Here is a 27,952-nt window from a genome sequence, read left to right as displayed (position 1 = left end):
TCAAAACATTTTGTCTGGGGCCTTCCTCTGAATGTAACACATTCTGCCTTGCTCCATGTTATTTCAATACATATTTGAAAATCTTAAGCTACTGGAAAAACAATGATAATGTTTTATTTCAAACTTGTGTCCCAGTGTCTAACAAAGGGTCTAATACGTAAATATTTAACAAATCTTTGCTAAATTGATGTGAATTGATTTCCTAGTGGTTTTAATAAATAGAACCTGAGATAATAAGACTTGTTCTTATTCCTATACAATCAATCTCTGGGTGTTTATTTCTATACCCCTTTCTTCCTCCCCTAACAGAAATTTAAGAGACACAGACTATTCACCAAAATGATTCCTGATAGGAATAATAATGGTAGTAATGTATTCTTTCTCCCTGAAAAACGCACAGAATGCTTTAAAATGACCTGGGGAAAAACAATAATAACAACAACAACAAAAATTCAAAAGGTTATTAGTTATGATTGGAGAAGAAAATATCTTAACAAAACAAAATGTTATTTAATTAACTCCCCAGATGTAATGCCTTCTTGTGTTTTCATTTTTAACATCTGTGTGTGGAAATGACACAAATTAGTTGTAAAAGTTTAAAATTTTATAGAGTTAATGGTATGTACCCTGGAAATGCAAAATCCTTCAGGGAAATTTCTTCTATTGCATTTACCTTTGTATCCATCATTCCCTCTGTGACTTCTCCCATTTCTGACAAGATGGCCAAGGAGTCTGGAAGCCCATACTTTGTTCCAGATTTGGGCTTGTCACTGCAAAATTCACACTGTTGTAAATAGGAAGAGAAATGTAGGATTTTATTATTTGTGAAATAAATCAATTGCCTAATTGAATACTTCTAATTAATTAGAAGCTTTATTTATTACCTACCCCAAGAAAATAGCAGAGTTTTATCTTTTCTTTCTCCTCTTTAAAGCTCTAGAATGAGACTATTTTTTCTTTATCTATTATTAAGTATACCAACCATGTAATATACCCAAGTATTCATGATAGTTAAGGTGTTTTATTCACTAATTTATTTGTAAATGATTTTAAACATAGTTAAAGAAATAGACAACAAAGGAACTTATATTCATTCATTTATTTATTTATTTTAGCTGGAGCAATTGGGGTTAAGTGACTTGCCCAGGGTCACACAGCCAGGATGTGCTAAATGTCTGGGGACACATTTGAACTCAGGTCCTCCTAACTTCGGGGCTGGTGGGCTATACACTGTGCCACCTAGCTGCCCCAACAAAGAAATTTAAGATTTAACATGAGAGAAAATAAAAAGTATTTCATTTTTTCTGTCTAAATTAGTATGTATATACATACCAGATCCTGCATCTCCTTCTGTAATCGTACCAAGGCTCTCCGTGTACCAACAGCAAAAACATATGTATCCATATCTTCATCATTCATTGTTACTTTTATTTGCTGAAAATAGGTATTATACTGGGTTCACAAACAGGTAATAAAATTTATTTATGGGTTTAAGATTTCTGAAGTGGTTGTTTAATATAACACTAATATTGCACTTTTGAAGGAAAAATAAAGATAAATATCCAGTTTTAGAATCTCTATTGAGATATTCAAATGACTTGATTCTTTATATAAAGTAGTCTCAAAATACATTTTTAATAGGTCATTTTGAATGAAAAAAGAAAAGGAAAAATATGTAATAGATTAGAGTGGGAATGGTGGGATGGGGAGGAGATGATGTCCAAATGGGTGACTTTATATCATTGTGGGGAATTTTTGGTGTGAAACTCCTTCCACTTATGCAAATCAGCAACTATCTCTAATAAAGATCAACTCATAAGGAGTTGTTGGGAGCACTGAGAGGTTAATTGATTTCCTTATGACCTAAATACAATGCAAGAATTGAACTTAGCTCTTCCTACCTCCCATACTGGCCTTTCTAACCATTAACATCCCATTACTTTTCATGCATAGAAATAGAAAGCTACTTTATAATTATGAGAGTTTCGATTTAACAACTATTTCAAGATATTTAATTTTTATCTTCTTAAGGCACTTAGCACATGCTGCTTACAAATTCTAGACATTTGTATATTTTATTTTTTCCTACTAAATTGCAAGCTCCTAGAAACTTAGAAGTGTATTTTTGCAATATGGATCAAACATGGCCCCAGAACAATGTTCTGAATATAATAACCCACATCGAGTGAACAATAAACAGAAGTTTGCCATACTTTAAACTATAACTAGGGAAAGAAATCTACTAAATCTACTTGATATTAAGGTTTTTATGTACATAGAACATAAGCTAAATGAATAAAAGTATTAATATTTGACTTAATTTGATAAACTTTTAAGAAACAGAAAAATAGTTCAGGAGAAATTCACTATTTTTATCCAAAAATGATAGAAAAATAATGATCTGTACAAACTGAGAACTCAAATTGTACACAGAAAAATTAATTGCAAAGCATACATACTACTTGATCACAGGTTGGCCTCATCATTCGAGCCAGGACATTCAGGAGATCTTGTCTCTTGAGAAACTGAAAATATCAAGTATTAAATACATCAAGTTGGGAACAGCTGGCACTTATGTGATAATCCAAAATTTCATCAAACACTCTTTATAAAATTATTATTATACAGTCCATAGATATGATACCTTGATCACATAGGTTACATGAGTAGCAAGCACTATACCTTACAAAATTAATAGCTATAGGAGAAGAATGAAGGGAAGACCAAGAATTTCTACATTTCCAAAGTTCTTCTACTAACCTTCAACTGTATAAGCATGCCCTCACAGCATACTCGGCCTGAACACCAGAGGTTATAGATGTGTTCATTCTCCTGGTTTAACTTCCCTGTGCTTGTAGCTTCCTTGCTGGTTCCATCATCCCCTGAGAAAAAGAAAATTTGCTTAATGCTATACATTAAACAAAATGTATAGGGTTAACTACCCTACCACTAAGGACAATTGGCTTTTCTTTTCATAATTCTAGTAGCCTATACTGAAAATGCCTGTTAATTATATTGTTCTTTATAGTTAAAAAAATAATTTTATACACATTATTATTATTTTTTTTTTGGCTGAGGCAATTGGGGTTAAGTGACTTGCCCAGCTCACATAGCTAGGAAGTGTTAAGTGTCTGAGACCAGATTTGAATTTAGGTCCTCCTAACTTCAGGACTGATGCTCTATCCACTGTACCACCTAGCTGCCCCTATCCATTATCTTAATCCATCCAATTGGTTCTTACCATTTCAATAGAATTATTTCCTTTTTCCCTTAGGAGAGAATTGACTGTCACTAAAAACAAAACACTCAAAAGTAGATATTGAAATTGAAAGCTTCTATCAAAAAGCCTAAAATTTACTGACAAAAGGGTTTCACTGATGATTCATTCAGCTGTCAAACTGAGTTTTCAACAAATAACAAATGAAACTATAATATAAATACTTGGTTTCCTAAAATTTTATTCTTATTTGAATTTAATAAACACAAAATAGTTCATTTTAAAAGAACAAGAAAGGCTAGTATAAGCCTTGAATAAGAAATGCAAACATAGTTTTATTCTTTTTTTTTCATAGTTTTATTCTTAAAGAATATGTTATACTAATATAAAAGCCTGTATTCCATTCTGCATTTTTGTTCCTTCTGTACACTTGAAAAAAAAAAGAATTCCAAAATGTTTTTATTAAAATATTTGTTTTTACATCACCTACATTTTCTAGTATGTCCCCATATTCACTGTATCCCAGAATACCATCCTTTATAAAAAGGGGTAAAGTTCAGCAAAACCAACAGCAAATAAGATTTTGCTTCATACACATCTTTAACTTCTTTGGAAAACATTTGATTTTTTTGTTTTTAAATTAGTTTAAGTTTCTAATATCTCTCTCCTTACTTCTTCATCCAGAGCTCCCGATTTCTTATAATACAGACTAAGAGGGAAAAGTGTAGCAAAACTAATAATACACCAGTCAAATATCATAGTATTTGCTTGTATTCTATGGCCTCAGTCACCGAAGGAGGAAAGAAATTCCTTCTCCTCTCTCTTCTTTGGGCCAAGTTTGGTCAACAAAATTTTATAGCATTCAGTTTCAATTGATGTTCTTTTCATTTAAATTTTTGTAATCCTCATCTCTTTATTTTCCTAGTTCTGCTTATCTTTGCTTTAATTCATATAAATCATTTGATGCTTCTCTATATTAATTACATTCAATGTTTCTTACAGCACAATAATATTCTATTCACATGCCAGAATTTGTCTAAGTAATGGGAATACTTTTGTTTCTCAGTTCTTAACTACTATGCATATTTTGATTCATATGGGGCCTTTTAATAACCAATCTTCTTGGAATATGTGCCTAGCAGAGGAATATCTGGGTCTCAGGGTATGGAAATTTTAGTCCCTTTCTTCATATAATTCCAAAATGCTTTCCAGAATGGTTGGACCAATTCACAGCTCTATCTTTAGTATGTTCTAATAATACTCTCTCCAACATTAACAATTTCCATTTTTACCATCGCTAATTTGCTAGATATAATGGGAAACCTCTGAGTAGTTTTGATATGCATTTCTCTTGTCATTGATTTGGAGCACTTTTTCATATGATTGTTATAATGATCAAATTTGGCTTCATTTCTTGAACCTACTTCTCTTCATTGAAGAAATACATAACTATTAGTGTGGAACAGTGCATATACTATCAGACCTGGCTAGTTTTGATGAACTAGTCTTTTAAGTTTTTGTTTTTTTTTCTTTCCTGGAAGCAATGGCTCTTTGAGTAAAAAGATGGGGGAAGGGCTTATTTAGAAATGAAGGTAATGATGTAAAAACAAGATAGCAATAAAAATTTTCCTCTAACATATATTTGGTGGATATTTCAGAAAAACTAAATACTCCAAATAAATCAATGCAAATTACTTATGAAACAGTAACTACATTTTGAAAAAGTTAAGAGCTATTATTCTTGAATTAAAAGACTTTCATTTTTGTCTTTGGTACTTCTGGTGACTAAAAGATTATTGTAAATGGCACAATAGAAGATGGCTAATGAGCATCCTAATTTAAACAAATCCCCCAAGTTAAAAAATGCCTGACCTACATATAAAATAGAAAACATTTATTAATCATTTGACTAGTCTGTAGAAGCAATTTTCAGTTTATTTTTAAGACTTAGGTATTTATAAAAATGAATAAGAAACATGCTTGTTAGACACAAATATGACATATCTGATCCTACTCTAATTGACTTTTCCTGAGAAAAATATGTTTAAAATATTTATATTTTGGCTACAGAGGAATAAAGAATTCTCTTGTTTGTCAAATAAAGAAATCCAAAACTTGCTACTACATTTTTCTTGTTTGAAACAGGGTTTTCTGGTGTAGCTATGATAAAAGACAAAATTTCAATCCCAATTAGTGATTAAAAAACAATTATGAATATAATTATTATCAATGGTACCAGGTTTTGAGAAACTACCAAAAATAAGCTCAATCATCATATAAATAATATTATTTTATAAGTTGTAAATATAAAGCATTTTAAAGGAGTTCATTAATAATTTAATATCTATGTATATTTAAGGTTTCTGTGCTACAAAATTTTAATGAATTCATGATTTTATGACCAAAATATAAATTATGAAAATAATCTGCACCATTATATGAAGTTTGGAAACTACTGTAATAGCCAGACAGTAGCTGTTCATTAAAGGTACCCAGGTGTGGATTTGAGAGACAGTTTTATTTACTTTTGTTAACTTTAATAAAGTATATAACATGAAAATTTACTATCATTCTTGTCTGAGTAAAAAGAGAAATTTAATTCTAATTGTTCCTTTGATGATAATTTAGCACAGAAAATATTTTTTCACTTATGTTTGAGGAAGGAGAGGCTATTTAAGTTTATTTAACTTTTGAACAGATTAAAGAGATAATAACCAACATTTATTAAGCATCAACTATGTGCTATGCTAGGCACAAGTGATACAAAAAGTGAAAATTCAATAGTTCTTGCACTCAAAGAGTTTACATTCTAAGGCATACAACATAAGGTACACATATTTAGTTACATAAGCAAAAACATACAGGTTATCCCAAAAATCTTGGTGTATGTTTTAAGCTTACAGTTTTTTCTAATAGAATGTAAGCTCCTTCAAAGAAAGGATTTTTTTCTTCTCTCTCTCTCTCTCTCTCTCTCTCTCTCTCTCTCTCTCTCTCTCTCTCTCTCTCTCTCTCTCTCTCTCTTTTCTCTTTTTGCATTTGTCTTCCTAGAATCTGGCACAATGTCTGACACTGCATAAGTACCTAATGAACATTTGTCAACTGATTGGAATTTAGATTAAGATCTGGAGGAAAGAAAGTGAGTTTTTGAATATATTGAGTATTCGTGGCTTCTTTTGAAACACCCACTAGACAGATGGTAATATGTAATTGGAGCTCAGTAAAGAGCAATGAGCTGAGATAGATTTATCAATAGATTTATCAATTTGTAACTTGGAAAGAAGAGTGTCAGTTGCTCAGTGAGGTTAGAGAGGTGAAGAAATACTTTAAAAAACAGAAAACTTTTGTAGGAGATCAGCAGGGGAGGAACAGGAAGAGCTAATTAGAGTTTTTAAAGGAGGGGGGAAACCTGGGTGAGCAGTAAAGAAGGAACCACAAGATAAGGAGAGATTGATGAGTATAATTCTAACTATCTAAAGGACAGAAGACATCTGTATGTTTATTACAAAATAAAAATAAAGAGAAAATTATTTTTCATAAGAGCTCACAGTCTTTCAGGTGAACCAAGTACAAGCTTATAAAATTTTATGCCCTACTCCATAGTGAGCCTTAAGACAGTACTTCAATACTTTCCCTTTAGCAGATCTTGAGTACTCTATTAAAGTAATTGTTCATATTACTTAGGAGCAGGAAACCAAACCATTCTCAGAAGATTATTATTAGTTTAATAGCTCAATCTGGATGGGTCTAACTCACCAACAAGAGTGAAGTTGCTTTCCAGAAGCTCTCTGTGGGTGTTGAACCAGGCCTGAGCCAGACGATTGTTTTTATTCTTTCCAATAATATAATTCATGATGTAGGCAAGCAGGCCTGTTACCATCAAAATCTCCATATAATAACTTTCCCAGCTATTTTGGAGATGTGCAGGGACCTAGCAAAAACAGAGTTATTATAATTAATAATAAATAATGTAGCTTCTTATATGACATAGAGAATTGCAGAAGATATAAATTATAAGGAATAATGGCTGTTTTGCTGAAACACTTAAAATTACTTTCAGAGAAGATGATCATACAATGTTTAAGAAGCATTCTGATGTTCTGTATTAATCCTGCTAGAGAAACATTAAGAAAACATAATAGAATGACAAAAAGAAATTGGAAAATATATTTGACATACTAAACTAGAAGGCATTTATCTCATGTATCTCTCCTTCTGCAACACTGGTTAAGTGTAAGTAATTATAATTTGAAGCCAATGATAATAAAAATATCACACTGGCATTCAGTACCCTGTGTACTTACATCAACAATTGTTATAGGGTCTTTGCTTTTACTGGAAGAAATATCTGGTTTTTCTTCAAAGCCTTCAAACTCCTCATCATCATATGGTTCATTCTCAGTATCACCCTCCTAAGAAAAGGAAAAACATTATTTGAAATGGTATTTCTTGGGGAAAATAAGAGTATGTGAAACAGCAAGCAGAGAATAGAAAAATGTGAAATGTGTTCTTTAAAAGTAATCTTACATACTTTTGTATTAAGAATTTAAATTGATCAGATCTCTTCCAGGCAATTCATATGCCTTTATCTACTGTTTTCTGTTTTTAATGTGAGTGTAAGGAAGAAGAATTTTCACTTCATTACCAGATGAATGTATTGCTACTGTAACAAATTGTAGTTAATGAGGGAGAAGGGCTCCACCTATCGATCAAAAAAGGAAAGCTCTAGGCAAAAGAGCTTTTCTTGGAAAAAGGGTTTTGTTCATATAATTAGTAAATTGTTAGTTATTTCCACATACTATTGATCAGATTACTGTAGGTGATCTTAGAACAGAAGTTCACCTGAGGATCTGCATCTTCAAAGTCTTCTGGATTGTCATCTGGCCCTTCCAGCTCTACAGTGGCTTCCTCTTCATCTTCCTCAGTGGTGATTACTCGCTGAGGAGGCTCTGTGACAACATCTTCCATTACATCCTCAAACTCGGCAAAGTCATTATCATCATACTCTACCATATCATCTCCATCTTCAAAATCATCAAACTTGGCTTCCAAGAAATCCCCCAGCATCAAAAGACACACACAGAGTAAGCAGATAATTCTCATGGTGACTGAGAAACAAAAATAAGAACAAAACAAAAAAAAAACAAAACTATAATTTTACTTGCAACCAGAAATAACCAGATTTTGTGAATACTTTAAAATATACAAGGCGATAAGACTTCATCAATATTTCCTATAATGCAATCTGATTAAATGAGGTATAGCAGAAAGCGTATTAAACCAGAAATTAAATAATTAAAGGCCTTATTCTTGGCTCTTACAAAACTAGCTACGAAACCTTGGTAAGGCCAATTCACTCCTAGGGGTTTTGGCTTTCTAATAGGCAAAACATGAGGATGGAACTCAGAGACTCTTTGCTATGTAATTCTATTAACAAGTATTTAGTGAATGCCTAGTTTACTGCCAGCACTAAAGTAGATATTGTGAATAAATGTCTTTGTTTGGCACATAAGGGCCTTTCCAAGCTAGTCCTAGCTTACTTTTCTCTGCACACCCCTCTCCTACAGAACTATGGAACAGTTATACATCTCCTTGAGTTCTTTACCCATGATCCTCTAACTTCCACCCCAATCCTTCCTTTATCCTAAGTGACCTTCATGCTTGGAATGCTTTTTACCTACACCTCTTGGGATTCTTGGTTTTCTTTCAGATCTAGATCAATGCCACCTTCTGCCTGTTTCTCCAAGACAATTTCTAGTGCCCCAAGTTGTATCTGCTTTATGTATTCTGTATATACATTTAAGGTCATATTGCTTCTTCCCTGTTAGAATATGAATTCCTTAAGAGTAGCCAAAGTAAGTAAGTGCCAAAACAATTTGTGTTCTACCCAGGAGAGAGAAACTTTTAGCCAGATGCAATCACTTAGCTTGTTCCACACTCCTTTCCTTCTCTACAACACTTCCTTTACATATATAAAACTCTCATGTCACCAACACACAGTTCAATTTATCCCCTTAATGGCTGCCCCAGGGTCAGGAGAAACACTAGTATATCAGAACTTTTAGGCCAAAGTGCAGCAGGGACCTTTAACAGTCTGAAGGCAAAAAAGCTTGTAGTTGCTCACAGTACTCTGTCTACCCTAAAAGCAGAGCCCCACTTTAACAAAGAGTTACAAGTTAAGAAACAGACTTGAAAAATGAGCAAACAACAGATAAAAATCCTGAGCATAGACAGTCACTAATGTCGCAAGAAAGATCAAAACACATACTCAAAAGAACAAAAAGTTAAAGCTCCAATATCTAAAGTCTCCAAGAAAAATATGAATTGGTGTCAGGTCACTGAGGAGCTTAAAAAGGATTTTTGAAAAACAAGAGAGATAGTGGAAAAATTGGGAAGAAAAATAAGTGATACAAGAAAATCATGAAAAAAGAGTCAGCAGCTTGGTAAAGGAGGAACAAAAAACACTGAGAAAAAAAATAACACCTTATAAAATAAAGTAGAGGAGGGTGGATGGTAAAAAAGTTACAAAAAGCCAACAAGAAGAAAAATGCCCTGAAAAGCAGAACTGGCCAAGAGAAGAGCATTTTTAAAAATCACTCTAAAGGTGGGGGGGAAGGAGGGGATAATGGATTATTTATTTTTGTTAAAGCTTTTTAATTTTTAAAAGATATGCATCGATAATTTTTCAACATTAACCCTTGCAAAGCCCTGTTTTCCAATTAAAAATTCTTAAAAAGTAATTATTGGTCAAATGGAAAGGGAGGTACAAAAGTTCACTGAAGAAAATTACTTAATAATTTGAATTGAGGAAATGGAAACTAAGGACTTTATGAGAAATAAAAAAACCCAAATCAAACCAAAGGAAATAAAAGGAAATGTGAAATATCTCATTAAGAAAACAATGACCAGGAAAAAACCCAAAAAGTCCAGATATCTTATTTCAAGAAATTATCAAGGAAAAACTACCCTCATATTCTAGAAGCAGAAGGTAAAATAAAAATTGAAAGAATCCACTGGTCACCTCCTAAAAGAGAGATCCCAACATGAAAACTTCCAGGAATATTATAGCCAAATTGTATAGTTCTCAGGTCAAGTTAAAAATGTTGCAATAAGTCAGAAAGAAATAATTCAAGTATCATGGAACCACAGTGAAAATGACACAAGATTTAGAGCTTCTGGATATGGAGGCTAACTGTAGTTACAACCAAGAACCTACCCAGCAAAACTGAGTATAATTGTTTGGGGAGGGAGTATAATTTTGGACATTCAATAAAACAGAAGACTTTCAAACATTCTTGATGAAAAAGCTGGAGCTGAATAGAAAATTTAATTTTCAAATATAAGACTCAAGAGAAGCATAAAAAAATAAACAGAAAAGGAAATCAAAAGGGACTTAAGATCAAACCTTGCATTCCTATTTGGGAAGATTGATGATATTTGTAACTCATAAAAAACTTTCTCATTATTATGGTAGTGAAAGGAATATATATAAACAGAGGACACATATTTGAGTTGAAAAGAGATAATATCTAGAAAAAGTAAAATAGAAATGCACTGGGAGAAAGAGAAAGGGAGAGGTAGAATGGGATAAATTATCTTAATTTAAAAGGTAAGAAAAAAATGTTACAGTGGAGGGAATGATTAGGGAAAATAAGAGAACCTTACTCTCCTCAGAATTGGCTCAAACATACATACTCAATCAGGTATAAAAATCTATCTTACTCTACAGGAAAATAGGGGGGGAAGGAGATGAGAGAAGGTAGGAGATGATAGAAGAGAAGGCAGATTGGGGGAAGCAGCAGTCAGAAGTAAAACATTTTTGAGGAGGGACAGGGTAAAAGGACATAATAGAGCAAATGGGAGGGAAATAGCATGGAGGGAAACATTTTTCAATTATAACTAAAACATTTTCAACAAGTTTCTCTGATAAAAACTTCATTTCTCAAAAGAGAACAGTCAAATTTATAAAAATAAAAGCCATTCTCCCAATTGATAAAAGATCAAAAGTTATAAAGTTTTCAGATGAAATAATCAAAGCTATCTTTATAAAGCCACATGAAAAAATGCTACAAATACTATTAATTGGAAAAATGCAAATTAAAACAATTCTGAGGTATTACCTCATACCTTTTAGATTGGCTAATAGGATGGACAGAAAAATGAAACATTAACACACTATTGGTGAAGTTTTGAACCGATTCAATCATTCAAAAATTATTTTATTGAAGCTTTTTATTTTCAAAACATGCATAGATAATTTTCAACATTTATCCTTGCAAAAATTTGTGTTCCAAATTTTTTCCCTCCCCCAACTTCCTCCCCTACATGGCAAGTAACCTAAGATATGTTACATGTGCAATTCTTCTATACATATTTCCACATTATCATGCTGTACAAGAAAAATCAGATCAAAAAGAAAAAAAATGAGAAAGAAAACAAAATGCAAGCAACTACAAAAATCATGAAAATACTATATTATGATCTGTCACACTCAGTCCCCACAGACCTTATGTTTACAAAAGTATTTATACCAACTCCTTTTGTGAGGCAAAGTATTAAAAAATAATGGGCATGCCCATTAGGGAATAGATGAATAAATTTTGGTATATGAATATAATGCACTAAAATACTGTATAATAAACAATAAAGGAAATGGTTTCAGAAAAACTGAAGACATATATTGACTGAAAGAAGGGAAGGTATAGAACCAATCATAAATCCATCTCTTAAGAGAAATTCCATCCCTTTATCTCATCAAAGAATTGACTGCACAAGAACTCAATATTTTTCAGGCTGATTATGCACAACTTTCTATCTGAGCCATCTAAAAATGGAATAGATTCCATCCAGGACATGACTGATTTTGCTGTAAAACAGAAAATAATAAAAGTTTTTTTTTTTTTTTTTAAGATAACCTGAGTCAGTGACATGCTACAGCATAGATTACACCTCTCAAGCAACTCCAGTCTTACCTGAAAACTGGCTCCATACTAGTCAATTAGTTACTGTTTCCTTGTTCCTTTGAATACAGACATTTGAATAAAGAATGCGACACACCTCTTTTTCTGGTTTCAGGGAATTGTACCTAGTTACTTTCCTCCCAATTTGGAAAGTCTCCAGTCTTTTCTCCAATTAGAAATCTGATGACCTAATTTTATATCCTGATGCACATCCTGTTAATTATCTTCTTTTAATGCATAAAAAAAAAAAAAAAAAAAAAAAACCAAAAAAAAAAAAACTGTCTCCTCTATATTCAGGGTTCAATGCTAAGCTGAGGAGGTCTGGTACTGATTTGTTATACAAGTAGCATATACCGCTTAATAAATTGTAATACTTGGAAGCTGGAACTTTTGTTTCCTCAGTTCATCCTGACCTGTAGTCCCTTGACTCATTATTACTCTTTCCTCTAGCTTCATTTACTTCCAGACCTATCTTGAATTACATAATATACCACTCTAATGTTTTACAAGCTACCTTAAAATTCTTCCTCTCCTCCACCTTGATTTTTCATTATTTCTAACCTGTGACCTTATTCCTTTGTAACCTTTAATATGTTTCCTCCACTATTCCTCTTGAGAACTATTACTGTATACTGTTGATAATGGCAAAAATAAGCTATTTCATTTGCTGCAAATTTGTAGTATATCAGTTAGACCTTTTGCCAACTGGTTTCTGCTTCCAACACTACTGAAAGTATTCTGAGATATCAACAATGACCTCCTATTTACCAAATCCAATGTACTTCTTAGTCCTTAGCCACAATGACTTCCCTCTAGTTCTAACACTACTGACTTGCCCCTTCCTTCTGCAGAGTCTCTCTTTCCTTGGCTTTAGAGACTCCATACTCTTTGTACTTAAATCTCACACTGTCCCCTTTGCTTCCTTATTTTCTTTCTAACTTATTACATCAATTCCTTAAGGGACTCTTCTGGATGCTCTTCTATTTTTTCTAAATCTCTTTCCCTAGAAATCTTATTTGCTTCAGCTATTTATCCGTGTGCCCTCATCCCACTTCTGGCGCTAGACTCAAAGTCCTACTCTTAGAATCTGACACTGTTACCAGTGTAACTTTAAGTAAGCCACAATTCTCTCTGGATTAGTTTCTGCATTTGCAAAATAATAAATTAGATTAGATGACCTCTAAGGTCCTTCCAGCTCTAAATCTATGATCCTGTTATTCTGAGTTCTAGATTCCATAACTCCGAATGTTTACTGGACATCGCCAAACCTGAATATCACAGCATAGAGCTTAAAGTTTCCTATGATATTCTTACTGATGAGATTTGAGTTCACTTGGATTGACAGCAGTTAGAAGGATTTGTAATCTTTCTAACCAGACACTAGGTTTAAATGTGTTGGTATCAACTTATATGGAAGTTATATGGAATGCCTTAAGAATTAGTTCTTGGCCTTGTGACATGCATTTTTATCAATGACTTGAATAAAAGCATATGTTTGTTAAACTGGAAGATGACACAAAGGATTATCAAATTTGTTGGATAAAAGGATCAAAATCTAAAATGATCTTGAAAAGTTAGAACATTGGGACAAATCTAAATTTCAATTTATTACATTGTTAAAACAAATCAATTTCATAAAAAGAAAACAAAGGAGGCATGACTTGATAAATAGTTCAAAAAACACCCAGGTTTTTTAGTATGTTATGAGCTAAATTAATTAAGTGTACAAAATAAGCAGTTAAAAATACAATTTAACCTTGGGTTACAGTAAGAGAGGAACAGTATATGTAACAGGGTTGATAGTTCCACTATATTTTGTTCTTATCAGATCATACTTGGAGTACTGTGTCCAATTCTGGATTTTAATTTTATTGTATTTATTTTAGTAAGTTACTGTTTTGTTGGATAACGTTTAAAGAAAGAGATCAAATTGGTGAAGGACCTTGAGAGCATGACAAATGAGAAATAGAGATACTTAAATCTCAAGATTTACCAGAGACATGACAATTGTCTTCAGATATCTAAAGATTTGTTATGAAATATGAATATTTGTTTACTTTGACTGAAGAGGACATTAGAAATCTCAGTTTAACATAAAAACATACTAATGACTAAGGTTGTCAAAAAGTGAAATAGATTGTTTGGGAAGTAGAAATGCCTCCTCATTAAAGATTTTCAAGTAAAAGCTTGATGACTAGTTGTTAAGGACATTATAGAAAATATTTTTTGGACTGCTAAGCTAAGCAGCTGCTAAGACCCCTTCAAACTTTTGAGTATCTTTGATTTTATGTCTAAAAAGATAATTCATTCCCTTAAGCTTGCTTTTCCTTATTTCATCTCAAGTATTTACTATTTCTATGTGGTAAAAAAAATTTTCACTTGTTCTTTCTTATTCTTAACCTTGTTGTTATCTTTGGATATGAGAAATGGAGAAGAGTCAAGGAGTTAGAAAGTCCTGTAAATGCTACCTTAGCAGAAATCTTCATATTTGTCGTCATTTTTCCTTTTAGATCTTTTCACCTATGTTTTCTTTCTTTCAAAACATCCTCTACTTCTGCCCCCCAAAATATTTCTGACTGGTAACTAGACAAATCATTCTTCAACTCCAGTCCTCACTAGTTTCCTACTACCTTATGAGTAAAAGTTCTAATTTCTGCCTGGCATTCAAGTTGTTTCACAATTGTGGTACTACATTGTCTTTCCAAATTTGACCAAAATTACTCTACTTTTTTGTGTATTCTATGCTCTGACCAATATGGACCATTCTCTGTCCCCCAAATTTGTACTCTTATGCTCTTTTATATGCCTGGAATTTCTCTCTTTCCTACATCTACTGAATTCCTATCTTACTTTAAAACCAATTGAAATGTCACCTCCTCCATGAAGCCATTTCTGCTATAGCCTGTAGTGTATAGCACTTTATTTTGTAACTGAGTAACAAGCTATCTATAATGATGTTTTATTTACTAAGTTCCCCTTTAGTAAACTTCATTAAAGCAAAGGCTGTGTCTTATCAAAATTTTTTTTTAATCTCCTTGGGAATAGCAAAGTGCTTAGCAAACAGTAGGTACTTAAATGTTTTTTTGTATTGTTTTTCCAAAGTTCAAATTCTCGAATTCATCTTTGATTTTTTTCCTCCTTCTCCACCATTCACATAGTCAGTAAGTTCTGCCATTTGTTACTGAAATGTTTCTTGCATCACTCCTTTCTATTTCAATCCACTAAACATTATTATACACTGAATTTCATTCCTACCACACATACAATATATAAGGTTTGGAATTTTATTCTAATTTTAGAGATTAATAACTAGAAACGGCATAAACTGTTAAGTCTCTTGTTTCTCAATCAACTCATTCAAAGCCATATCATGCTATTGTTAGCCAAATTCAAAGTAAATTATGGCTAGTAATATTTGACAAGCAGCATATTAAACTGATACCAGTAGACAAGAAATTAGAAAACTACCAGAAGTTTTCCTGTGGCACAAAGTTAAATTTTAAGTTTAAATCTTCAACTTCTTTTCTATCATTCAGTGAGCAGTTAATAGGTGTTTTTTAAAAGTACTCAATGAAAGTAAATGGGATGTCCTTCATACAAGAAAATAACAGTATTTATTCATAATTAGAATAGTTAATTTTTTTCATCTTCTTGCCTGATGATATCTGTAAGATAGCAGTTGGGTTAAGGATACCATGGTATATTTCATCCTCTATATTAATTAACTAGCCTGTCTAAATTTAAGTCTGTGTTTTCTTAAGAATATATAGTGCTATACTGTATTTAATTTATACTCTAAAATATTTAACATGTATTGGGCAACCTGCCATGGGAGAGGGGAAGGAGGGGAAAAATTGGAACAAAAGGTTTGGCAATTGTCAATGTTGTAAAATTACCCATGCATATATCTGATAAATAAAAACTATTAAAAGTTAAAAAAAAAAAAAAAAAGAATATATAATGTTTAAGGTTTGCAGAGTGTTTTACATCCAATATTTCCCCAACCCCCTTAAAAAAATTTTTTTTCAGTCAAAATTTCCTAATACTGAACTCATTGTACATTCCTAGTATAAATCCAAAGAAAGAGTCCAGGATTGAGCTTTATTTAACTAGTGTGATGTGTAAACACCTCCAGGCCGAAACAGCAAGTAGGGAAGTCCTAGGGCTATCTGGGTTGGGAGGGAAGCAGCTCAAACAATAGGGACTTTCATCTCCTGAACAGTATAGAGAGTGAGGGGGTCTGAGTTCAAGAAGAGTGAGAGAACTATTCCTGATAAAGGGCTGCTGAGTCTGAGGCCCTGGATGAGAAGGAAAGAGTACACCTGGTTTTTGGACCCTGAAATCTTCTACCCCATCTGTTTTCCATGACCCCTATAACACAATGCCTTGGCTAACAGTACAAACCAGGATGGTTGAAGCACCAGGGCATGTATTCGGCTGACAGGTGTGCTCTAGGTGTTCCAGCAACAGAAACAAGTCACAAACAGTCATGCATCAAGTATGTGCCATGAATGGGATAAGCACTCCCCTCCATTGTAAGGACTGTTGCCAAGACATGTGAACTGGGGGAAACGGAGGACCGGAAGATATAAGGATGGAGGGAGAAAGAGAGACATCGTGAGCTGTACCAAATAAAGTGTGCCTCTATAACCTTCATCGGATGTGGTGGCTGACTATCTTCGTCTTGTGTATGGAAGACATCCGGAAGAGTTATAAGGAAGCTGCTGGATGTGGGTCTTTGCAGGAGAATAGAGTTTTGGTTTGGTGTTCCAGGTCAGGGGACCTGAAGCATACCATTTTTCTCCCCCATCCTACCCAATAGAGGTCATACTAATAAGTTCTCATTTTTTAAAATGAGCAAAAGAGGAAGAACCAAACCCTAGAAACTTACTACGGAAATAGGGAAGACCTGGTTTGTCTTCAGAAGAGGACACTGAAATAAAAAAAGCCTCTCCTACTGTTAGGATTTTTACAAGGTGCTAAGATCACTGGAATGAATAGAGACAATTGACTTGATCCTACAAGGAGATGTTATGGGCCAGAACTTGAAACAAGGTACTGAGTAGAATTGAGCAAACAAAGATAAAACCTAATTTAGCATTGATTTAATCCTACAACAAATAATGGTTTCCTAGTGATGAAATGATTGGTATATACTCAGTGTGCACCATATAAGCAAGAAACTCTCAGGGCCAAGCACACAGAAGCCCACAATCCCCCTCTTGGAGGTAGAGTCTGATTCATTCCCACATCTACCTTTGTGCTGGCTGGAGGCTGAAGAACAGACCTTTGGATTCGGAGACATCTGGACAAGAGCTCTCAGGGAATCAAGGAGAGAGGAAGGCCTTCAGAAAACTAGCCGAGCCCCAGGTGAAGGAGGTAAGATTTGGAAAGAGACAGTAACGGACTTTAACTCCTGGCTTGATTTGGGATTATTGAACTGAACTGAAACTAAAGGCTGCCTCCAGATGCTCCCCAGAGATCTCCTCCCAGAGAAAGATTATAATCTAAAGACAACAGAACATTACATCCTACCTCAAAGAGTAATGTTAAAGAGTTACCTCCCCCAAAAGAATATATGAAAGAACTCAAAAACAAAACAAAACCTTAAAAATCATGAGAAAGATTGAGGAAAAACTAAGAAAAAGGAAAAAAAATCCAAGAAAAAAGAGAAAGATTACAAAAAGAAAGTCAACTAAATAGAAAGGAGATCCAGAGTCTTAAAGATAATAATTCTTTGAAAGTTAGAATTGGACAAAGGGAAGCCAGTGAAAACTATAACAGATCAAGAAATAAGAAAACAAAATATAAAGAATGAAGAAATAGAACAGAATGTAAAATAGAAGAAAAACAACATGTCTGGGGAACAGATAAAAAAGAGAAAATATAAGAATAACTGGACTACCTGAAAGCTGTGACCAAAAAAAGAACCTTAACACAATAATACAAGAAATAATCAAAGAAAATTGTCCCGAAATAACAGAACACAAGGGGAAAAAAATAGAAAAAAATTCACCAATAACCACCTCAAAGAGATCCTACATGGAGCATTATTGCTAAATTTTAAAGCCCCTAAATCAAAGAGAAAATTTTATAAGAAACAAAAAACCCCAACTCAAATATGCTGAAGCTACAATTAGAACTGTACAAGATTTATCAGTAGCTACAATAAAATACTGCAAATACTGGAATATTACATATTGACTATTTTTCTAATTTTGTATTTAATTTTAAATAAACATTTTTTAAAAGAAAGGATAATCTTTTAAAATCAATATTCATTACAGGAAATTTATATTAAAAAACATAAGTTAAGCTGGAAGAAAGTACAGTATTAGTAATCTTTATAGTGAATGTAAATGTAATGAATTCACCCATTAAATGGAAGAGGGTTAACAAATGGATTAGAACTATATGATGATCAATTCTGATGGATGTGGCCCTCTTCAACAATGAGATGAACCAAATCAATTCCAATAGAGTAGTAATGAATTGAACCAGCTACACCCAGCAAAAGAACTCTGGAAGATGACTATGAATGACTACATAGAATTCCCAATCCCTCTATTTTTTGTCTGCCTGCATTTTTTATTTTCTTCCCAGGCTAATTGTACACTATTTCAAAGTCTGATTCTTTTTATGCAGCAAAATAACTGTTGAACATGTATACATATATTGTATCTAACTTATACTTTAACATATTTAACATGTATTGGTCAACCTGCTATCTGGGGGAAGGAGTGGAAAAGTTGGAACAAAAGATTTTGCAATTGTCAATGCTGAAAAATTACCTATGCATATATCTTGTAAATAAAAAGCTATAATAAAAAAAAATGGATTAGAAAGCAGAACTCACTAAAAAACATTTCAAATAGTAAAACAAGAGGTTAGGACAGAATTTATTATGTTGCAGGAGAATCAGAATAAAAGCAGAGAAATTAACTGATCTCAAATAAAACAATGATTAAAAAAATACTTTTAAAAATAAATTTAAAAATTTAAAGGAAGCTGGGTGGCATAGTGAATAGAGTACTGGGTCTGGAATCAAGAAGACCTGAGTTCAAATGCAGTTTTGGATTCTTATTAGTTATGTGATCCTGAGCAACTCAGTTAATTTCTGCCTCAATTTCCTCTACTGTAAAATCAGACCATAATAATCTACCTTGCAGGACTGTTGTAAAAATCACATGAGGTATTCTTTGTAAAAAGCATTTAGTATATGAGGGCAGCTAGCTGGTGCAGTGGTTCTGACCTCAGACACTTAACACTTCCAACTGTGTGACCCTGGATGAGTCACTTAACCCCAATTGCCTCAGGGAAAAAAAAAAACAGTATACTACTAACACATTTGTTGTAAATCAATCATTTTAAGTCATGTCTTGATTCTTTGTGGCTCTATTTAGGGTTTTCTTGGCAAAGATAATAGAAGCTATTTCCTTTTCCAGTTCATTTTATAAATGAGGTCCTAGGGAAACAGGATTAAGTAACTTGCCTAAAGTCACAAGCCAGTTAAGTGTCTGATGCCACATTTGAACTCAGGAAGATTACAAATCTTGACTCTAGGTGTGGCTATCCACAATGCTACTTAGCCTTTAAATTGTCACATAGTAGACACTACTTAAATAATGCTTCTTTTTTTTTCTATCACAGGGAAATTATGTTATCTTTAAAGCTGTTTCTTAAAAAAAAAAATGTTAATCAGAGAAAAAGACAGTAACATTACATTAGCTTGAGGTCTCAAAATGTGCTACTTTTGCACCTAGTTAACAAATCTAACAAAAAAAGATGAAACAAAAAAGTTCAGAACACAATAAGACTTTTAAGACACACACAAACACATTTTAAGATTATTGAATAGGAACATAAAGGAATATATAAATCTGTTTTGCAAAGTGTTCAAAAATCTAAGAATGGCTTTAAAATTTTAAATATAATAAAACTTTAAAAATGTTAAAATCATCACTAGCTTGTGGGGTATTAAAAAAAAAAAAAAAGATTAGTAGACCAAATTTGACCAAGTTTACTGACTCTTGCATTAGGACATAAAATCTTCAGAAATATGGAAAAGTAAAATATTAAATATATCTTGTAATGATAACAGATAATAATAGCTACTTTTTGTATGGTATTTGATCATTTGCTAAATGTTTTTCAAATATTATCTCATTTTAATCTCATAACAATGCTGGGAGGTGGATACTACTATTTCGTTTAAGAAAACTGAGGCAGCAGAGGTTAACTAACTTGCCCAAGGAACCACACCAAGTAATTTGTGAAGTCAGATTTGAGTCTAGCTTCAAAGACAATGCAGTATTAAAGGGACCACATATCATCATCAAAACAGAGAAAAATCAAATCAATTAACTGGGCATACATCTAATAAACCCTGAGAAGAAACACATCAGAAAACCTCAATTAAAGATAAAACAAATTTCTAAAAACCAAAGAGACAAATAAAACTGAAAAAATATTGAATGGATGAATAATGCTATTTCCAGGCCATCTTCATGCTGCCATCTTCCTGCTTTCTGCTTCAACTTTTATCTTCAATCCAGCATTCCAGGCTTGTCCTTAATTTTTGAATTTCCACCTACCAAATATTTACTTTAAGTAGTCTATATTCAGACCTACCACTCTCTGGCCACTCACACACCATCCCACCAAGTTCATACTCCCTCCCACTTTATTTTCTGAGTAGTCATCAAATTAATACTACTTAAAACACTGGACATTGCTCCCTTATATTTTGTATCGACCTATTAGAATGTTATTTTTATTTTTATATGTTGCTTTTAATACAGTGCTATAGTAAGCACATAAACAATGTTTTCCCTTTTATTAAAAAATAATCAAAAATAGTTAACATGTGTTCAAGGGTCCGCAGGAGGTATAAGAAGGACCGAAGCTAAATTAACAACATAAAAAAATAAAGTAACTCTCAAGAGTAAACAAACTTATTAGAAACTAACTTACCTAATCATACAACTTAAATGAAATGGTTTTTACACTGAAATCATTTAAAAGAAAAGGATCATTTAAACAACCCAATCACAGAAAAGTAATTGAGCCACAAAGGAACTTAAAAAGTCCAAGAAGCAGATGTAAGCAAATTTTATCAAATGTTCAAAGAACTATTAATTTCATTTTACAAACTGCAAAAACAGGGGGAAAAAAGCACTCCATTAAATTACTTCTTTAAGATATCTATGGCTCTGACACATAAATAGGGATAATGACAGACCATTATTCTAATCTAGTCATATAAAGCACAACCTCAACAGGATGAATTTATATTAAGAATACTGGGTTGTTTCAATAGTTGCATAATTATAATAAACCACACTAATGAACAAAAACCAAAACCACATTATATAAATAGATGCAGAAAAATATTTTGACACGATTCAATACCTTATTGATAAAAAACATTAGAAAACACAGGAATGACTGGATCTTTCCATATATAATAAATAGTACCTATTTAAAAACAAGAGCTAACATTAAATATAATGAAAAAACAATAACTGAGTTTTCAGCAAGATCATGGTAAAGCACTAATACTGATTATCACAATTATTTTTGATATAGTGATAGAAATTCTGTAGTAAGAAAAGAAGAAATGTTGCCTATGCCTAAGTAAGTCCAGGCAACTAAGAAACAAAATAATTACATTTTTGCAGATGATATGATAGTTAATCTAGGGAATCCTGGAGCTCCAACTAAAAATTGATTCAAATAATAAATTCAATAAAGTACAGAATTTCAACTAGACTAAAAAATGAACCATTTTATATATAAAACCCAGTCCCCCAAAAAAAGGAAGAAAGAAAGAAAGAAAGAAAGAAAGAAAGAAAGAAAGAAAGAAAGAAAGAAAGAAAGAAAGAAAGAAAGAAAGAAAAGTAAATACAGATGGATAAAATATCCTCTTTATCAATTCACACATAGGAATTATAAGCCTATAATTACAAAACAGTCTTTGGGGAAATAAAGGAAAATGTAATACATTAATTGTTCATATAATTTAAAGGACAGCACCACCTAAATTATCTAGATTCAATACCACATCCATCAAACTATCAAAGAATTATTTTACATATAAGTCAACAAAATTAAGAGAGAAGACATTTGGAGGAACAAAAGTTTAAATATTTCAGAGTAATAAAAAAAGTGGGAGAAAGAAGACTTAGCAATACCAAGTCATAATACAAAGTAAGAAACAATAGAACTATTTTGTATGGATAAAACAATTTTTAAAAGTTTATGAATAGAACAGTTAGGCATATAAAATCCAGATGCCACTGGAAACAGAATAGTGGTCAATAAATTCAAGAATCTTTCAAATATGTAAGGGGTAAGAACTCACTATTTGAGAAAAAAAGTATAGAGAAAATTGGGAAATAGTTTATTAGAAAGTAGGCATAAATCAAAATATCATGCCATATGCCACAAATTCCAAATGACTGACATATAAAAGATCATATCAAATAAATTAGAAGAAAATGGAAATATCTTTCATTAACAATCAAAAGGCAAAGAGATCTTGAACAAATGTTTCCACAGTAGATATTACAGTAAACAGAATGAGCAATTTTGATAATATAAAATTGAAACTTGGCAAAAGTAACACTGATTCAGTTAAAAATTAGAAAGGAAACAATCAACTAATGAAAAAAATCTTTGCGTCAAATTCCTTTGGCATTATTAGAAGAATTGTGAAATGATCAACCACTATGGAAAGCAATTTAGAACTATACTCAAAAAAAGTCACTAAACTAGGTTTGACTCAGAAATGCCACTAGTAAGCATATTCCCCAAAGAGGTTTTATAAAAGAGGAATGGAATCATATGTACAAAAACTTTTATAATATTTTTATTGTAGTTAAAAGAAATAAATAAGCGCCCATCTATTGTAAAGTGGCTAAGCAAGTTATTGTGATATATGAAGGTCATGGAGTATTAAAGGGACAGATTCAGAAGTGAACAGATATTTATAATCTGATAACCAGTAGAATGAACAGAAGAACTATTTGAACACTGACTACAACATTGTAAAGCCAAAGATCTTTCATTAATACATGAGACAAACACAACTTCATAACGCTAATATTGAATGATTCCTCCTTTCTCCTAGTGTAAAGGTGATGAGACTGTAGGGCAAGAATGAGACGTAAAGAACTAGATATGATCAATCAAGTAAAAATTTTTTTCTTTGGGGAAAAAAAATCTCCATTTATTGTTTTGCTCATTGGAGTAGTTCACATTTTTGCAGATATAAACCAATTTCCTTTGAATTCTCAGATTTGCTGAAGTCTAACTGTAAAAGAGTCATTTCTTAAAAAAAAATTTCCTGTTAGGAATTCACTTCAATGTTGATCTTGTTATTTTTGTCTCTTTTTCTTGAATAAGATAGCCAATAGTTTATCAGTTCTAATGGAACTCTTTAAAAATAGCTCAGTTGTATTTATTAGTTCTACAATATTTCCAAGTTTCTTTATTTGTCTAATTTTCAGGGGTTTTTTTGTACTAGTTTTGGGATTGCTAATTTTTTTTTTAGTTACATGATTATATTGATTATTCTTTTATATTTAAATATAATTTTTCAGAGACATATACTTTTCTAAGTGAATGTTTCAGCTGTGTCTATAAGTTTGGGTATACTCTTTCATTGTCATTAAAATATTTTATGTAACATAGTTATTGTTTCCGTGATTTGTTCTTTCATTCAGAATTTAAGATGTCATTTGTTAATCTTCATTTGAGTTTCTATCTCTTGTCCTTATTTTCTTTAGGCTTTGCTATTTGATTATTGATGATTTTTAAGAAATGTTCTTTTATTAAACCTTCCTTTTAATATTTCCTTCATGGTCCTGGACATCATCTAGTAATACAATGTTACTATAGGATGTAGAGAAATGTGTCTTTTTTTTTTTTTTTTTTTTTTTAACATTCCCATTCAGAAACTGTCAGATCAATCAAAACCAACTTATCTTTCAATTCATTCATCTTTATATTTTTCTGAGGATCAACAGTCTTTTATAAATTGTGTTACAACAGAAACATAATAAAACAAATCTGATCTCAAAGGACATCAAATTGGCAAACATGACAACAAAGGAAAATTATATTTGTTGAAGGTTCTAGTAAAGACAACTATATTAATATACTCAACTTCCTTTTGCTAAAAAACAAAACAAAACAAAAAAAAAAACCTAGCCACTATGCCATTTGGTAAATAAAGATGTAATATATTTTCCCCCCATGGCTATGATATTTCAAAGGATAATGTAATTTCCCTGTTTGCCTCTACTGATTTTGTCATTTATTGCTGCCAATTCTTGTTTTTTTAGACACTTAAAACACAAGATTTTGTTTAAATGTGGGTTTTTTTGGGAGGTATGCAATAAATCACTGGGTTTTGTTTTCTTATCTGTTCACATTTAGGATAATAATTGTGTTTCCTCCCAATAATCAAATATGTAAATATCTTTTTGGATACCTTCATAACACATTGCCAGTGCTCTAGACATCATCTTCATCTATTTCTCACTGGATTACTGAGCCTAAACTTCTTTAAATACAGGATATGCCAAAAGTCTTTGTGAAGTGTTAAGCATTGTTTTTAAAACTTAAACTTCACTAAGACTCTTGAGACTTCTTGCATTACTTACTCCATTAGGATAGAAGCTTCTTGTTCTTAAAAATGTTCTTCCTAGATTTTATTTATTTATTTATTGGGAGGTGTTTTTTCTTTTGAGAGACAACTGGGCTTAAATGATTTGCCCAGGATCACACAGCTAGGAATTGTTACGTGTCTGAGTCGGAATTTGAACTCAGATCTTCCTGACTCTAGGGCTGGTACTCTTATCTACTTCATCACCTGGCTTCCCCTGCTTGCTTGTATTTCTATTCTCAACTTATTCTCAACGATGCCTGGCAAATAAGTGCTGAATAAATGTGTTCTCTTACCCTCCTACTCCTCTATCTCCCCACTGTTGATTTACTTCCCCTTTTAATTTATCTCTTCTATTTGTTTTGCCTATGCTATTCTGAAATCATTTTTTCCTCTCTGGTAGCATAGTAGATAGAACACTGGACTTGGAATTATGAAGACTTGGTTTAAATTTTACCTTGAATATTCACTGTGTGACAATAGACTCGTAGTAACTTAACGTTCCTAAACCTCAGTTTTCCCATTTGAAAAATGAGGATAATAGCACCTACCTCACAAGCTTGTGTTGCTCATATAGAATGTTAAGCAAAGCCCTACACAAACATGAGCTATTAGCAATAAATTCCTCTAAACTCCTCCTAATCATTTGCTCAATTCCAAATTTCTTGGGTTTACTTTTTTTTTTTTTTTTTGGCTGAGACAATTGGGGTTAAGTGACTTGCCCAGGTTCACACAGCTAGGAAGTGTTAAGAGTCTGAGGCCACATTTGAACTCGGGTCTTCCCGAATTCAGGGTTGGTGCCCTATCCACTACACCACCTAGCTGCCCCTTGGGTTTACTTTTAATGTTATTCTCTCTCACTTTTGTCTTACCTATTGTTTTTCTAGCTCAGGAAAAAAAAAAAGAGCAGCTAATCCTTCCATCCATTCTTCTAGTTCAATGATAATTTATAGTGCCCCCCTTTCAAGAAAGGTATGTCTTTCTTTTACTCCATTTTAAAAAATACTAATTTTTTTCAGGATTCTCTATAACCTATTTTAAGGGATGCTAATTCTCAACAGAGAATCAGCATCTACTTTCTTAAGTGTCATGATTCTATGTTGGAAGAAACATTTCTGTAAGGTCCAAACCTTCTCAGCTGGCTTTTCTGCCATACTTCTACCAAACTATTCTCTTTCTCTTCAATATGTACCACAACATTCTATCTTTATTCTCCCTATCAGCCCAAAGGGAAAAGTAGAAATCATAAGTTTTCGGTGTATTTCTATCTCCTTTCTTCATCTGAGGATTCTTTGTATCTGATGACCTGCAATATTGATCTGAGATTTTTTTAAATCCTGAAACATTATTTCACTTCTTCCACAAACTTTCCTTCTATTTTTTTTCCTATTATACATTTTATTCCTTAGACTTTTAAATTCATTGATGTTCTCTTTGCCTTCAAATGTGAAATTTTGTGGGTTTTTTTTTTTTTAAATAAAATCAAATAGAACCATTCTTCCATCCCACATTTATAATCTTGTCAAAACCTGACCACATAACATATGGCTAGTCTTTTTCCTATTATGTTAATTTTAATCAATGATACTTCTATTCAATTTTATTGCTCCTCTTCTAACTCCGCATTTCCCAGTAACTTTATCATTTTTCATTCTTGATTGGCTTCAGAGCTCATCTTATTCAAGGGCCTCAAGTTATGTTGGTAGTAAAAATCTGTTGGGAAACCACCTAAAATCACTCCACCTAAGTGTTTGGGGGGAGAGGGGAGAGAATAGGATAAAGGAAACTGGGACTGGGGGAGGCCTGCCTGGAATGATTAGGAGTGCAGCTGAAAAGGGTTAACCCAAACGGTCAAGTGTCTAAAGGTGGCCCATCAACTTCAATTTCCCATTTCCAACTACCAATCTGACTTGTTGAATTGGATGTCCCATAGATGTCCTTAACATAATATGCCCCAAACTGTATTCATTATCTTTCCCAAGACCTTCTGTTTTTAATTTTCCTGCTATCATTCTCCTAGTCATTTAAGTTCAAAACCTAAGTGTCATTCTGGCCTCCTCACTGCTTACCTTCCCTCACCCTCCCCCCCATCCAATCAGTTGCAAAATCCTATTAATTCTACCTCTGAAATATTTCTTGTGCACATGGCACTTTCTTCTGGCCTTGCCACCACCCTGATTTATCAGTCATATTGCTCACCTCTCCATTACTGCCAATAGCAGACTGATTAGTTTCCCTGCCTCAAGTCTTTTCCCATTATAATTCATCTTCCTAAATAAAATATCTGGCTATGTCATCTGATCTTTTCCTTCAACCTCTCCTCCCCCCAACTCAAAAAAATTCAAGCAGTTCCCTGTTACTTCTAGTAACAAATATAAAATCCTGTTTGGCATTCAAAGTCCTTTATATCTTTCTAGACTTATTATACCTTCCTCTCCTTCATATACTCTGTGACCCAGTGACAGTGGAGCCACACAAGACACTCCATCTTTATAAGCCAGGCACTTTTGCTGACTGTCCCCCCCCTCATGCCTGGACTGCTCTTCTGCCTCATCTATCCCTTGGCCTCCCTGATTTCTTTCAAGTCTCAACTAAAACCTACTACACTACACTGCCAATACATACAAAGCACTTTCTACACATGAAGTAAGCAACGTACATACCTCCAACTACTATTCAGGGAATGGGGTGGAGGGATAACATGACTTATTCATACTATAACTCAATGTTATGCTGGGTCTGATGAAAGTATAACTGTATTTGACATCAACCTGTTATCAAAATATTCCTAGTCCCCCAGCATAAGTCCATAAATTTATTTAGTTCCTTAAATTTTACACTATTAAGTTTTTTTAACAGCTTCTATTTGTTCCAAAACTCCATGCTTAAATAAGTATTTGCTTGGGTCTCATATTCTGTGATTTGTTCAATATTTGCACCACTCATACACTTATGAACACAAATAGCTCAATCCAACCTAACCTTTATTATCCTACACTGAATTCAATCTTCTTTAGTAATTCTCAAAAGAAACACTTTGGAATCAATGTTATCACTTACCCTGGAACTGGTTTTAAACATTTCTTGAATTTTTCTTTAGTACTCTAA

General features: G+C 32.7%; 1 protein-coding gene across 1 annotated transcript in view; it reads right to left on the bottom strand.

Moving 5' to 3' along the window:
- Positions 1 to 27,952, bottom strand: part of CCDC47 (coiled-coil domain containing 47) — a 36,564-nt gene that overhangs the window by 7,258 nt on the left and 1,354 nt on the right. Inside the window, exons 2-8 of the mRNA XM_074260843.1 lie at positions 8,057 to 8,322; positions 7,519 to 7,626; positions 6,971 to 7,145; positions 2,761 to 2,882; positions 2,460 to 2,525; positions 1,333 to 1,434; positions 674 to 784 (exon numbers count right to left, since the gene is read on the bottom strand). Of these exons, the coding sequence (XP_074116944.1) occupies positions 674 to 784; positions 1,333 to 1,434; positions 2,460 to 2,525; positions 2,761 to 2,882; positions 6,971 to 7,145; positions 7,519 to 7,626; positions 8,057 to 8,317 (945 nt within the window). The 5' untranslated portion in view covers positions 8,318 to 8,322. The remainder of the gene's footprint in view (positions 1 to 673; positions 785 to 1,332; positions 1,435 to 2,459; positions 2,526 to 2,760; positions 2,883 to 6,970; positions 7,146 to 7,518; positions 7,627 to 8,056; positions 8,323 to 27,952) is intronic.

The sequence above is a fragment of the Sminthopsis crassicaudata genome, chromosome 4, assembly GCF_048593235.1.
Source record: "Sminthopsis crassicaudata isolate SCR6 chromosome 4, ASM4859323v1, whole genome shotgun sequence".
Taxonomy (NCBI): domain Eukaryota; kingdom Metazoa; phylum Chordata; class Mammalia; order Dasyuromorphia; family Dasyuridae; genus Sminthopsis; species Sminthopsis crassicaudata.
The sequence above is the reverse complement of the archived record's forward strand: the minus strand, read 5'-3'. Positions and strand labels throughout refer to the sequence as shown.